The sequence below is a fragment of the Pollicipes pollicipes genome, unplaced genomic scaffold (genome assembly GCF_011947565.3).
Source record: "Pollicipes pollicipes isolate AB1234 unplaced genomic scaffold, Ppol_2.1 Scaffold_7261;HRSCAF=8764_pilon_pilon_pilon, whole genome shotgun sequence".
NCBI classification, from domain to species: domain Eukaryota; kingdom Metazoa; phylum Arthropoda; class Thecostraca; order Pollicipedomorpha; family Pollicipedidae; genus Pollicipes; species Pollicipes pollicipes.
In genome coordinates this window covers 48,293,425-48,306,592 of record NW_023597054.1, presented here as the reverse complement: position 1 = coordinate 48,306,592, position 13,168 = coordinate 48,293,425, and the positions used below count along the sequence as shown (strand labels likewise).

The 13,168-nt window shown below is 53.4% G+C and overlaps 1 protein-coding gene across 1 annotated transcript in view; it reads right to left on the bottom strand.

The window, feature by feature from the left end:
- Positions 1-11,306, bottom strand: part of LOC119111564 (xylosyltransferase oxt-like) — a 13,079-nt gene extending 1,773 nt beyond the window's left edge. The window contains exons 1-5 of the mRNA XM_037235375.1: positions 11,235-11,306; positions 10,748-10,932; positions 10,365-10,445; positions 9,943-10,095; positions 2,937-3,039 (exon numbers count right to left, since the gene is read on the bottom strand). Coding sequence (XP_037091270.1) covers positions 2,937-3,039; positions 9,943-10,095; positions 10,365-10,445; positions 10,748-10,932; positions 11,235-11,306 — 594 coding nt within the window. The remainder of the gene's footprint in view (positions 1-2,936; positions 3,040-9,942; positions 10,096-10,364; positions 10,446-10,747; positions 10,933-11,234) is intronic.
- Positions 11,307-13,168: the final 1,862 nt, after the last annotated feature.

Genomic DNA, 13,168 nt, shown 5'->3' with positions numbered 1-13,168 from the left:
AGAGTAGAGGCTTCAGCAGGATGGGGCTGGGTAGAGGCTTCAGGTGGTTATTTGAGGACGAGAACGGGGGTCCTGTCAGCACCGCTCCACAGCGCTGCGTCACAACCGCTCTGGTACCCTTCTTAGCGGCCCTGAGCTGACCTCACGGGATCGATCGGGAGGGTAGAGACTTCAGCAGGATGGGGTGACACCGCACACAGCGCGAGCTTCGCTGGACTTGTCGGTCGAGCATTTTCGTGGAATGCACATCAGCTTAAGGCTGTCGTGCTATGGCTTCTCACGCACCCAACCTTTCACCCTGGACCCTATGCTGTAATATCAAGGACCACGTCCACGTGGGCAAGCCAGGGAGCCTGCAAAAGCTCAAGGGCGCGTTCAGAGTTGCGGTGAAACTTGTCACCGTCGACAGATCGCCCGGAGAGAGAGAGAGAGAGAAGATAGAGATAGAGAGAAGAGAGAGAGAGAGAGAGAGAGAGAGAGAGAGAGAGAGAGAGAAGAGAGAGAGAGAGAGAGAGAGAGAGAGAGGGGAGGAGAGAAGAGAGGGAGAAGAGAGAGAGAGAGGAGAGAGAGAGAGAGAGAGATAGAGAGAGAGAGATAGAGAGAGAGAGAGAGAGAAGAGAGAGAGGAGAGAGAGAGAGAGAGAGAGAGAGAGAGAGAGAGAGAGAGAGAAGAGGAGAGAGAGAAGGAGAGAGAGAGAGAGAGAGAGAGAGAGAGAGAAGAGAGAGAAGAAAGAAGAAGAAGAGAAAGAGAAGAAGAGAAGAGAGAGAGAGAGAGAGAGAGAGAGATAGAGAGAGAGAGAGAGAGAGAGAGAGAGAGAGAGAGAGAGAGAGAGAGGGGAGAGAGAGAGCAATCCACCACCGGCATCATACTCAGCTGCTGCGCATCCTGGACTACCCGGGCCCCCACCTCTTGCATTTTGTGGTCGCAATTTGAAGGATGTGAAATCTCTTATCCACTGTCAAATCAACTACCACTGTCGCTGTTTGTATTTTGCCACTGCATTGACATTTGAATGTCACTAGAGTAACGGCTGTTCAAAAAATAAACTTGCCACTTTTGGGTAAACCTTGGTTAACTTATACCTACGCCACGCTGAACTTTCAAAAGCTACCATGTGATATAGTCCATTTGATTTTTGTTGTGATCTCCTGTGTTATCTTGTGAAAAACCTACCAACGTGTACAAACTGGTCCGACAAATAAGGGAGCTGGCATGACAACACGTTAGGTACCAACAGGTTACTATGTGGTACAAAATGAGCATACCTTAATATCGATCTACTTAGGTACCAACATTTCAGATAAATATTCTGCATTTATTTGGCCAAGTAATCCATTTTTGTTCACACGCATTGGGGGAGGTGAAGGAAGGAGGGCTCATGTCAGCATGGGCATCCTCCCCCCCCCCCAAAGTATATGAGGCAACGCCTGTGGCTCCCGCCATCATGGGCTCCTGATAGTTTCAATACCATGGAATCCCGAACATTTCCTATCGTCTTGTGAACTTCTGACTTTCTTGAAGGTTCCTTGGTCGTATCGGTGGACTGTTGACCACCTGCAGATTCCCTGACCACTCAAAGGTCCTGCACCACCTGGCAGGAAGAGGCCATTGCGTAACCCAGGATCTTGAGTCTGCTATAACTGTGGAGTAGCAGCTCCACGCTCCCCTATTTCATTCCTTGTATATATGTACGCGCACCGTGTGATTGGGCCGAGGGTGTCCTCTCCGGCGCATTTCCGACTGCCCACCTGACTACACTTCACCAAAGTGAAGCAATCAACTCCAGGATCTCATATTACATTACCGGGCCATCTCAACTAGACGTCGCGACTCAGCCACTGCCGACACATTTGCCAGTTATTTCCGTGCATATCCATTTGCGTGTTCGTCTGCGTGTGTGGGCGTGCGTACGTACGTGCGTCCTCGCGTGTGTAGGTGTGTGTGCGTGTGTGCGTGTGGCGTGTGTGGGTGCGTGCGTGCGTGCGTGCGTACGCGTGCGCGCGCGCGTGCGTGCGTGCGCGTTGCGTGCGCGCGCGCGTGTGTGTGTGTGTGTGTGTGTGTGTTGTGTGTGTGTGTGTGTGTGTGTGTGTGTGTGTGTGTGTGTGTGTGTGTGTGTGTGTGTGTGTGTGTGTGTGTGTGTGTGTGTGTGTGTGTGTGTGTGTGTGTGTGTGTGTGTGTGTGTGTGTGTGTCCCTCAAACCGATCATCTCATCAGCATATCTCCGCGTAACATCCACCATCAACTCAGGCATTCGAATAGCATTGTGTGGAAGGCCCACTTTCTTCCAGAGCACCCTTCACCAGTTAAGGCTAATTCGTCGTCTCGACGGACCTCGGCAGTCCAGCGCAATTCATGAAACCAATGCAAAATGGAAACGAAATTGTTGAAGACAAAGCAGTGATGCCGAAGGCTTGTCTCTTTCACTGTTTTGCATGGATGTAAGTCTGGCCAATTCCTTGAATCAAGCATCCATTACAGGGACAGTCCGGGGCGGAGAGACCAATTTGGTGGAGGAGCGGACACGCAATTGAACCTGCTGAATGCGCGGTGTCCTGTCATCCAGCACGGCACACATACACAATAGACCAAACACTCACCGCAACGCACACGCCCAGCCTTTTGTGTCCGCGCCGTTTCGCCGCCTCTGAGACGGCCAATTTGAAAATGAATTAGATTCACCCTATTCTGTGCTAATTAACGGACGCTGCCAGCAGAAATGCCGGCGCGGAATGCAATTAACTGACGGCTGGCTTCGTTGTCCGGGCTCCGATTGCTCGATGGCGATGGCTTCTGGGTACGTTTCTAGCGGCGCGAGGCTCGCGCCTGTTTGAGACTGTGCAGTCGGCCAGGTGCGTGCCTGGCGACCCCGCCGCCTGGGCGTCGTGCTCCGCCTGCCCTTGGCCCGAGGGCCTCGGTAGCGTCGAGGCTCCACTGACCTTGCCACAGAACTCCACCACGTCCCGGTGTCGGCACAGACCATCCGGGTTCTCGCCCTGGAAGCGCTTCGGATGGTGCACCTTGGCCCGAAGCAGTGTGTCGCTGGGGACGAGAGGAAGCGCGCCGCGTGAACAGTGTGTCGTTGGGGACAAGATGGAGCGCACCGCGTAAACAGTGTGTCGCTGGGAACAAGAGAGAGCGTGAGCAGTATCTCGCTGGGGACAGCAGGGAACGCGCAGCGTTAACAGTGTCTCGCTGGGGATACGAGGGAGCGCGCAGCGCAAGTGGTGTCTCTCTGGGGACAGGAGGGAGCGCGCCGCGTGAACAGTACCTCGCTGGGGATAGGAGGGAGCGCGCCGCGTGAGCAGTGCCTCGCGGGGAATAGGAGGGGCGCGCCGCGTGAACAGTGCCTCGCTGGGGACATAAGGAGCGCGCCGCGTGAGCAGTGCCTCGCTGGAGGAGGGAGCGCGCCGCGAGCAGTGCCTCGCTGGAGATAGGAGGGAGCGCGCCGCGTGAACAGTGCTCGCTGGGGATAGGAGGGAGCGCGCCGCATGAACAGTGCCTCGCTGGGGACAGGAGGGAGCGCGCCGCATGAACAGTGCTCGCTGGGGATGGAGGGAGCGCGCCGCATGAACAGTGCCTCGCTGGGGATAGGAGGGAGCGCGCGTGAACAGTCCTCGCTGGGGATAGGAGGGAGCGCGCCGCGTGAACAGTACCTCGCTGGGGACAGAGGGAGCGCGCCGCGTGACAGTCCTCGCTCAGGACCGGAGGGAGCGCGCCGCGTGAGCAGTGCCTCGCTCAGGACCGGAGAGCGCGTCGCGTGAGCAGTGCCTCGCTCAGGACCGGAGGGAGCGCGCCGCGTGAGCAGTGCCCCGCTCAGGACCGGAGGGAGCGCGCCGCGTGAGCAGTGCCTCGCTCAGGACCGGAGGGAGCGCGTCGCGTGAGCAGTGCCTCGCTCAGGACCGGAGGGAGCGCCCGTGAGCAGTGCCTCGCTCAGGACCGGAGGAACGTGACAGCCGGGCGCCGGACGAGCCGACCAGCTCGCGCCTCACGTCACGGCCGCAACTCTTTTGGTTGCACGAGTTTGAACATCACGCACGGTGAAGCAATGGAATGAACGGAAGCTATGAGAAAGACGCTTCGTAAGTTAGAAGAGTGATGTAACCAGCAGTGGTTGACAGGCGCTTATATCAGCAGTTGTTACCATTTGTTGTATGGTTCTTATACAGATAACGACTAATTCGCTGGAATTTGTGTACGTTACGTACATATATGACATCACATGTTTTTAAACAAACCGCGCCAGTCAAACACAACATTGGATTGGGACTGCGCGACGGACGCTGGTCAGTTGTGCAAGTGCAGCTTGAACGTACTGGACGTAAAGCAGGCTTCTGTTTCGCCGTGGGATTGGAGGACCAAATGGGAAAGAACGGTGCCAGGTCGACTGACATCACAGACCAGTGGCTGCGATAGACCACCGAGTGATACCAGCCTTCCTTTGGCCGTTTTGTTCTCGCCTGACCCTCCCATCGGGGGGGGGGGGGGGGGGAGGGTGGATTCGATCCCACACGGGGGTGGTGGAGTAACTTTCCAGGTCGAGGCCACTATTGAAGTTTTTATCTGAGGCCGGCGGGCCGGGACAAAAATGAAACAGCCATCAGTGTCCTGGAAATCAATCTCGACCTCAAAAGGTACGCTTTGAGCAAATGCTGCTGTGTTCCAGAAGACGTAAAATCTAATCCATTCATTGCCCTCCATTTTTGGGGTTGTAACATCAGATGAGACCATGAATATATGAATAATCAGTTCGGTCTATCTATATATCAAGGAAACCTAAAGCAAGGTTGACTCTTGCGTTGGAATGCCACGGAAAGACTATGTGTGTAAATGTCTGTTGTTCGTCGTACGCAAGGTCAAGAAGAAGTTTTGATTGGCTCATTTCTGGTTCAAGCTGAAAAAAGACGCCGGTGGCCTCTGCAAAACAAGTACGTGCCGTGCATAATTTCTTCTCCTTGATTGGTCAAAATCGGAAAAAAAAACAATCAAATAAACAGGCTAGACACTGGTGGCGATCGTCAGGGAGCGATAAATACAAAAAAGTTACGGTAAAAGTGGCGAAGTCTGAGGGTAAAGAAAACGGCGAAATCATCAAACAGGCATGTCTGAAAACGAACACACTTAGCTTCTGATTGAGAATGTTTACCAGTCACATAGATCTTCAAATCAAGGGGTGTTCATACTTCTTATTCAGTTCAGGGCTCCATCCCTCCCCCCAAGTTTGTAAAGAAGTGTGCTAATCTGGGAGACATACATATTTTAGGGATACATGGCATCGCATACATTGCATACATTACGTTGGTTTTGTGTCATAGCTCATTTTTCATATCTTTTTGTGATCTTCCAACTAGGAATGCTGGCTGTGGGGAAGGAAGAATGAGCGTTGAGGGGGCCCTACGCAATATGTGGTGGCGGCGTTATGACAGGAAATTTGTTATGCCTGTTTAGGGGGAGATAGCAAGCCGTGGATCGCGGTCAATGAATTAAGTAACAAGGATGTTTTTATGTTATGGTTAGTTTTTTCTTAAATCTTTTGTAATTTTCCAGCTAGAAATGTTGGCAGGGGGGAGGAATCAGCATTAAGTGGCCCAACCCAACAGAGATATTGGGAAGTGCCCCAGAAATTAATTTGAATGGACACTCCTGCATTATACATGGTAGACATCACAGATAACCTTAGATCTGCATTTTACCGTGCATGCAAAGGGGAACTTTGGCTTGCTGGTTGAATTTCCACCAATGTTTGGATGCTGGTAAGGAAATGTGTCATTCTGCTGTAGCAGCTGATGTTTTCGTTGTCTGAAATGCAGATTTTTATGCTGGTATATATAAAATAAATAAAAAAGGATGGCAGCCAACAATTCTAACCCTTACCCTGATTCTCCGGTTTTTGTAACGCGGACTGGTGGAGAGAGGGGGGGGGGGGATTTCTGACGCTTGCCAACTAAGAAAGGTAAAGCCTCGCAACAAAACAAACAGTGGGCTGCCTTTGGCGAGATCTCGTGATTGGCAAGAAGTCCACTGTTGTTAACTGACTTCACTAGACCAAGTCGAAGGGCAAATTCTCCTGAAAACGAAACATCAGCTTTGCATGCAAGTTGTATACACGAAACTATGCAATGAAGTGGTATGAAACATGAAGAGGCATGCCCCTTGTTTAATCAGGAGTGCAATGGCGTGCAGTTTTATCTGTTTGGAGCTTATATTTATAATGTATGATTTCGTTCATGTAGCTGTCAACCCTCCGCGCGCGGTCCGCAGGATCGTCGCTTGCCCCCCGCCGCACCCGCCGGCCTTGTTCTTGCGATGGCCGTAAAAATATCACTACTCTGAAACCAAAATTGCTAGGGTCACTTTTTATGTCAGCACGCGTACAATGGATGCCCCAGAGGGTACCAAAGATTTGAGCAAGAATGCGCAATATGCCGCATTGGTATCCTCAGAAAACCGTAGGGGAGGGGGTGTTGCATGGTCCTCCCCCCACCCCCCACCCCCACCCTCCTGTCAGGGCGAGTAACTTGTTCAGAAAGAGCTAGTCGCCTGATTTGAGGTTATTGAAAAATTTCGATACAAGTTACTTGTTGGGGCACGGCGAAAGGCTATCACCAGTCAAAACATGTCGCGCCAGGCTTGGAGCATGCTTGGAGTATGGCGGATAGTTTGGTGACGGTTGAGATGGGGCTCGAAGCGCAAACGTGATTTCCATAAGGGGGCATGACCTCGTGAAGGCCCCCATATTTGACGTCATTCCCAGTGCTGCTTGTCACCGGTTCGAAATCTGCCACGTATTCTGCTGCCCTGGCTATCGAAGCCCTTCGCTGCTTTTTGCGGCAGAGGAAAGCATATCCAACCGTAGATCGAGTTTAAACGTGAGACCCCGGCAAGTCACGAGGGTGGAAGAAAATTCCTGTTGTGATTGGGCTACCGCATTAGTCTAGCGCAAGTGTGCCTGCTTTCCTAGCAGCAGCACTTATCCTAACATTTGTTAAGGGCAGTGGATGACTGAACATTTTGGTTATGTGCATGATATTGAAAATTGCAGCGATGGAAGACACTTGGTGATGGCTAATTGCTCATGACGCTACTGGGCATGGACCGTAATGACCGTTTTGTCATACGTATCACATACGCTACTGGCGACAATTTTTCCTCCAAAAATTTGTTCGGCAACAAAAAGTGCACTCTTACCACCCATGGTCCACGTACGACATAATGCATAAGGGATAGTTGGGCATTTGGTAAGGCGACGATCCGTCTTACTTTCGATATCCTGCGGCACCAGTTGGGCCTCTGGACTTCACACAAAGCCGTCCGATTTCGCAAGGCTGCCAGCGGTAAACCAATCATCGCATGCCGATAGTTATATGAGGAGCTCACACCGGTGCATGATAGTTATATAGAGGAGCCACACCGGTGCATGATAGTTATATGAGGAGCTCACACCGTGCATGATAGTTATATGAGGAGCTCACACCGGTGCATGATAGTTATATGAGGAGCACGATAGTTTATATGAGGAGCTCACACCGGTGCATGATAGTTATATGAGGAACTCACACCGGTGCATGATAGTTATATGAGGAGCTCACACCGGTGCATGATAGTTATATGAGGAGCTCACAACCGGTGCATGATAGTTTATATGAGGAGCTCACAACCGGTTGCATGATATATGAGGAGCTCACACCGGTGCATGCAAGCGAAAAATGCTGTGACAACAACCTGTCAAGGAAATGAGAGTCAACTGACAAGATAATTTGCTTGGCATGGTCAGTCAGCAGTGAACATGAGCTGTGAACTTGCCGGGCTTTGTGCGTGCGTGCGTGCGTGTGTGCGTGCGTGCGTGCGTGCGTGCGCCGCAGGAGTGGAAACCAAGGGAGCCCGAACTGGGCCAGAAACCCCGTTCCCATTATATGCAAACTGAATACTGGTACTATAGGCTTTGACTGAGAAAAGATGGCCAATTCCATTGCTTTCGATTGTCCTTCCACTGCCCCCGTCTATGGCCTGGTAGCTGTTCGTCACGTTAGCTCATTTGGCTTGAGAGCCTGTCTTGTGATTCACTCATCCATGGCGAGGTGGGTTCCAGTCATTTGAGGCGTTCGCTATTTTGTTCTGACTGGGATGGCCTGCGGCCGGTGGCAGTGGCTGCGTTAAAAGTTGGGGCAGGAGGTCAAAGGGCGGGACAAGCGTTGAGCATTGCGACACGTCAACCTTTCGTCGTGAATTTTTCCGCTGACTCGAAATTTCCAGATCGGATAGTGCGGTCAGGGCTAACGCAACAAGCACCGCTTAACGTGGGTGCCGATCCCAGAAATCCACCCAATCAAAGCGTTCGGACAAAACCTTTTGAAGCAGCGCAAGAGATGATTCTCAGCGATCCAGCTAAGGTGCACTGCAAATAGTGCCGAGAGCCTATAGCGCCATCCTTGTAACTTCGCTGGGCCCGCGCTTTTCGAGCCGGCCTAGTCGGGCCAAAGCATGCACACGCACCCGGGGAGACCATATCATCACGAGAGTAGCCAACTTTGCCGAACGGCGGCATGGGCGCGTGTTATTGGATGGTCGCCCGAGCCCCTCGCGAGCGAGTGGGGCGGCCGTGCCACGCACACGGGTTCAACAGCACGGCCGCCACCGCTGCGAAGCCGTTTATGGGGGCTCATTTGTCACTGCCTGCGCCATTCATTGCTGAACAAATATCTGGTGCGTTTTCATTAGTAATGCGCCAGGTACACAGCGCCGTTCGTCGTTCGTTTATCGAACGTCATTTATTAACACATGCGTCATACAGGTGTTTGGAGGGGAACATGACACACGTAGTCACGCACCGTTTTACAGAGCACCAGCGACAACAGCGGCCATATTGGCGTTCAGGGGCTATGGTGCAACCGGGATCCGATCACGGGCTCCCACGTGGAGGCCGAAGGCGCTAAACATCCAGCCAATGCACTCCTGTATTCATACACTGTGAGGCATGTCTGGTGCGTTTTTATGTAACTGTAGTTCAGACCTAGTACGTGAGCGGGTGAAGAGAGTGAGCACGCCGGGAGTACGTAAGTGAGCAGGAGAAGAGAGTGGGCACGCAGTGAGTACATGAGCGAGGACATGAAGAGAGTGAGCACGCAGTGGGTACCTGAGCGAGCACGTGAAAGGTGAGCACGCAGAGAATGTGAGTGAGCACGTGAAGAGAGTGAGCATGCAGTGAGTACATGAGTGAACACGTGAAGACAGTGATCACGCAGTGAGGACGTGAGCGAGCACGCGAAGCGGCGCCCGGTTGTAGTCATAAAGGCTTGACCACATTTGAGTCCACCTGGTTTATTTGTTTGCTTGTTTGCATGGCATTCGTGAACATCTCTCAATTATGGGAACGCACTGATCAAGCAACAACTCAACGCAGTCGTAGGACTACTCACCTCCACTGAATATGTGAGAACTCGCTGAAGATTAGGGCACGGGCATCGCCACAGGCGCTTGCCGTGCTCGTGATCAATCTGTTGAATTTCATTCCGATTGGCTCAATTTAATGAGCAGAGGTGATCGTCAGCGATATGCAAATGATCGTCAAAAAAACACGGCGAATCCGGTCGACAGGCACACGTAAGAGGCAGGCATATGATGCTAACACATCCAAACAACACTTATCGTTAACTTATAGATATAATTATAACTTCGGAGTGATATCGCTTAGCACTAATGCAAAATATGCAATCATCACGTTTTCCCCGCATTCCAGGGGTGTATGATGTGCACCAAGCACGTGCTTGGCTGCTGCGTTGTCCTCAACGACTGATCGAGTGAGTCCGGAGTCGCCCAGGTGGAGGGGATCCCTGAGCTGACAGACGCTCTCACAAGGACAGAAGCCCTTGTGAGAGCGTCGCAAGCGGCGCTCTCCGACTGAGCGGCGCACCTGGCAGCGCTTGGCAGGACCGGAATGTTACTCACCTGTACCGGGAGTTCATAAGCACCGTGGCGAAGAAGTGCTCGTCCGGTATGATGATGACCCGTAGCAGGAGGCTCCAGCGAGCAAGCGGGGACGACGGTAGCTCAGATATAACGAACTCGACGAACTGCCGGTCCAGTGCCTTCCAGGTGGCACTGATGGAGGCGAGGGCGTGCTGTCAGGGCTCATGTCGTGGCAGATGTGACTGCTAGTTCGCTGTCGGGCTGACTCGCTATACCATGCACGATTTCAATCTCCTGTCAATTATGAGAGCCGGTAGTCCTGGCTCTATCTTCAGTCCTCCTTTGCGTTTACTTCTTGTTCGACCCAACTATATAAGTCTGATGTTAAGACGCTCTGCAGAAAGACGGCTCTTAATGTTGCTAAAATCTGATGTGTCAGCACCGGGTGTCAGGCTACTTACTGTCCATAAACAGGTATCTTCAACTGGAGTGGACGGTTGCCGGGTCGTGAGACGTTGAATACGAAGTCGCCACAGCCAAACCTGAGAGCGGCAATAATCCGAAACATATCATCATTCCATTTTTACGATCAGTGAATAGCTAAGAAAGGCAAATTTCCAGCATGTCTGATGGTAACGTGGGACAGCCTGCCAGCTAAATAGATAACAAATGTGCAACTGTATGGATATTTCCCATTTGAGCACCTCCCATGAAATGTCTAGTGTCCCAGTCTTCCCCCAGGCATCACGACAAACCAAATTTAGACAGCACGTCATCAGCCACGCTATAGTTCCTATGCGTTTGGTTCTAAATCGACCAGCCCAAACAAAACCCGGCTTCTCACATGGCAAACACGTTGTTCTCTTCGTGCGTCCGCATGAACTTGTGCTCGGCATGATGGAGCAGGTTTCGGCCGCGGTACGGCGCTAGTGTCGCAGCTAGCTCGGCCGCCGGCCGCAGCGGCAGGTCAAGGCCACTGAGGGGCACGGCGAAGTCCCACGGAGCCATCCTGAGCAGCTCTTCCAGACACTGCCGACGGCGGCCAGCACCTGTCAGCGGCTAACTGCGGAGTATCAGGTCCTCACAACGCGGAGTGTCCGCCACTCAGCCGCGCGGTGTCAGGCACTCAGCTGCGGGGCGTCAGGCACTCAGCTGCGAGGCAACAAAGCGTCCGATACCTGTTGGGGCCGCCGTAAGACCTTAGAACCGGCTAAGGGTATCAGGCACTAAACCGCAAAAAGCCTGGATAAAGGCGAAGTTTCCTGTCGTGTTCAGCTCAATCTCCTGCACGTGAGAGCGTCGCGGCCCAGTGGCCGACGGTCGGAGCCCACCGAGGGTTGCTCCTCCCCACACCAGGCCGGCGAGCTCAGTCTCAATCGGCTGCCCCCGCTGGCTGCTCTCATGTGATCATGTCATGCTCAGCCTGCAGAAACCCCGACTTAACATAGCCTCGCCTCCAACTCCAGCTCAGCCTCTGACCTATATCCCGACAGCGCTTGGGGTATTTCGCCGGCCGCGATTACTTCGCGAGTTAAAAGTACCTACGCTATCTCAGGATCTAGTCGTTTGGCCAGATAAATTTAAACTGTAATCGATAGCCGTGGTCATTCGCATGCATGAAATGTTATGTTGTGGGTTACGCTACCAATAAATCACGTTGTAGATCACGTGGTGTAATATTGCTGAAATGCACAAATGGGTAGCAGGTATCAATGGCGTTCAGCACCCCTAAAGTTAACCCGATGGACTTTCGTTGGTGATCTGAAACAACCACGTGGCGAACGATGCACATTGACAGAAGCGTGGTTAAACCAGTCGAATAGCTGCGCTGGTAAACTTAGAATAAGAAAGGAAACTTCGAACAGCTCACCATGGCAGCACAAAAGGCGAAGCAAGCTTACACTGCTGACGTTATAACGCCGTCACCGAAACGCTCTTCGCAACGAAATCATCGAAACGGCTCCCCAAAATGCGTGAAATTAATTACCTGAAGGTACGAATAAAACCCGCAGGAGGTACTTTAAACCCTACAGGCTGTCATAGAATATCAGGCTCACGGCTGGGTCCTCTCTCACTTCTCATGGAGCAGCGTTGGCGAACTATCCTTGCCGTGCCCACCTCTAATTCGGCGCGCAAGATGCGTTCGGAGCCCCCAGCTGGCAGCGAAGGAGCGGTGCTTCTCGAGTAGGCGCAGCCGCTGCCGGTCCGGGTACCGCTCTGCCAGCGCTGCCTCAAGCTCACGACCGCAGTGCTGTGCTCCGCAGATCCACGTGGATCACATACAGGTGGGCCGGGTCATACACGCGTTCGAGCAGCTCCATCTGCCGACGGAGGGGCGCTGGGGTCGGCAGGGCGGATGGCGGGAAGCCAGGGGCCGGCGGCGGGAGCCGAGGGTCGTCACCGGACAGTGACGGCGGTCAGCGCCCCCGATGGTATCAGCGGCTGGTATCATCGTCAGTCGACGCCGGACAGTGGCGGCGGTCAGCGCCCCCGATGGTATCAGCGGCTGGTATCATCGTCAGTCGACGCCGGACAGTGTCGGGCGGTCAGCGCCCCCGATGGTATCAGCGGCTAGTGTCAGCATCGTCAGCCGTCACCGGACAGTGTCGGCGGTCAGCGCCCCCCGATGGTATCAGCGGCTAGTGTCAGCATCGTCAGTCGACGCCGGACAGTGTCGGCGGTCAGCGCCCCCCGATGGTATCAGCGGCTAGTGTCAGCATCGTCAGTCGTCACCGGACAGTGGCGGCGGTCAGCGCCCCCCGATGGTATCAGCGGCTGGTATCATCGTCAGTCGTCACCGGACAGTGACGGCGGTCAGCGCCCCCCGATGGTATCAGCGGCTAGTGTCAGTATCGTCAGTCGTCACCGGACAGTGGCGGCGGTCAGCGCCCCCCGATGGTATCAGCGGCTGGCATCATCGTCAGTCGACGCCGAACATCCCCCGCTGAGTCAACGGCGAGCGTGCTGCTGCGGGCGGACGACCTGCGCCTAATCTCAGGCCGCGACCGCGCGGCACGGATTTCATCCACAAATGTTGCGGCGCGCTTCAGTAATCTGACACCTCCGGACTTATGTTGGGGTCGTGCATTGACACGTGAACATCCAATTAGCCGGTGATGCCGGCTGGGCATGCTGCCCTTTATACGGAGATAAAGGGCAGCATGGCTTCTCTTATTACGCATTGGCAGACGGATAGGCTTTGGTAGCATCCCTGTTAAGGCTGCTGGAATGCGACAGGACCGCTCGACACCACTGAGCCATGACT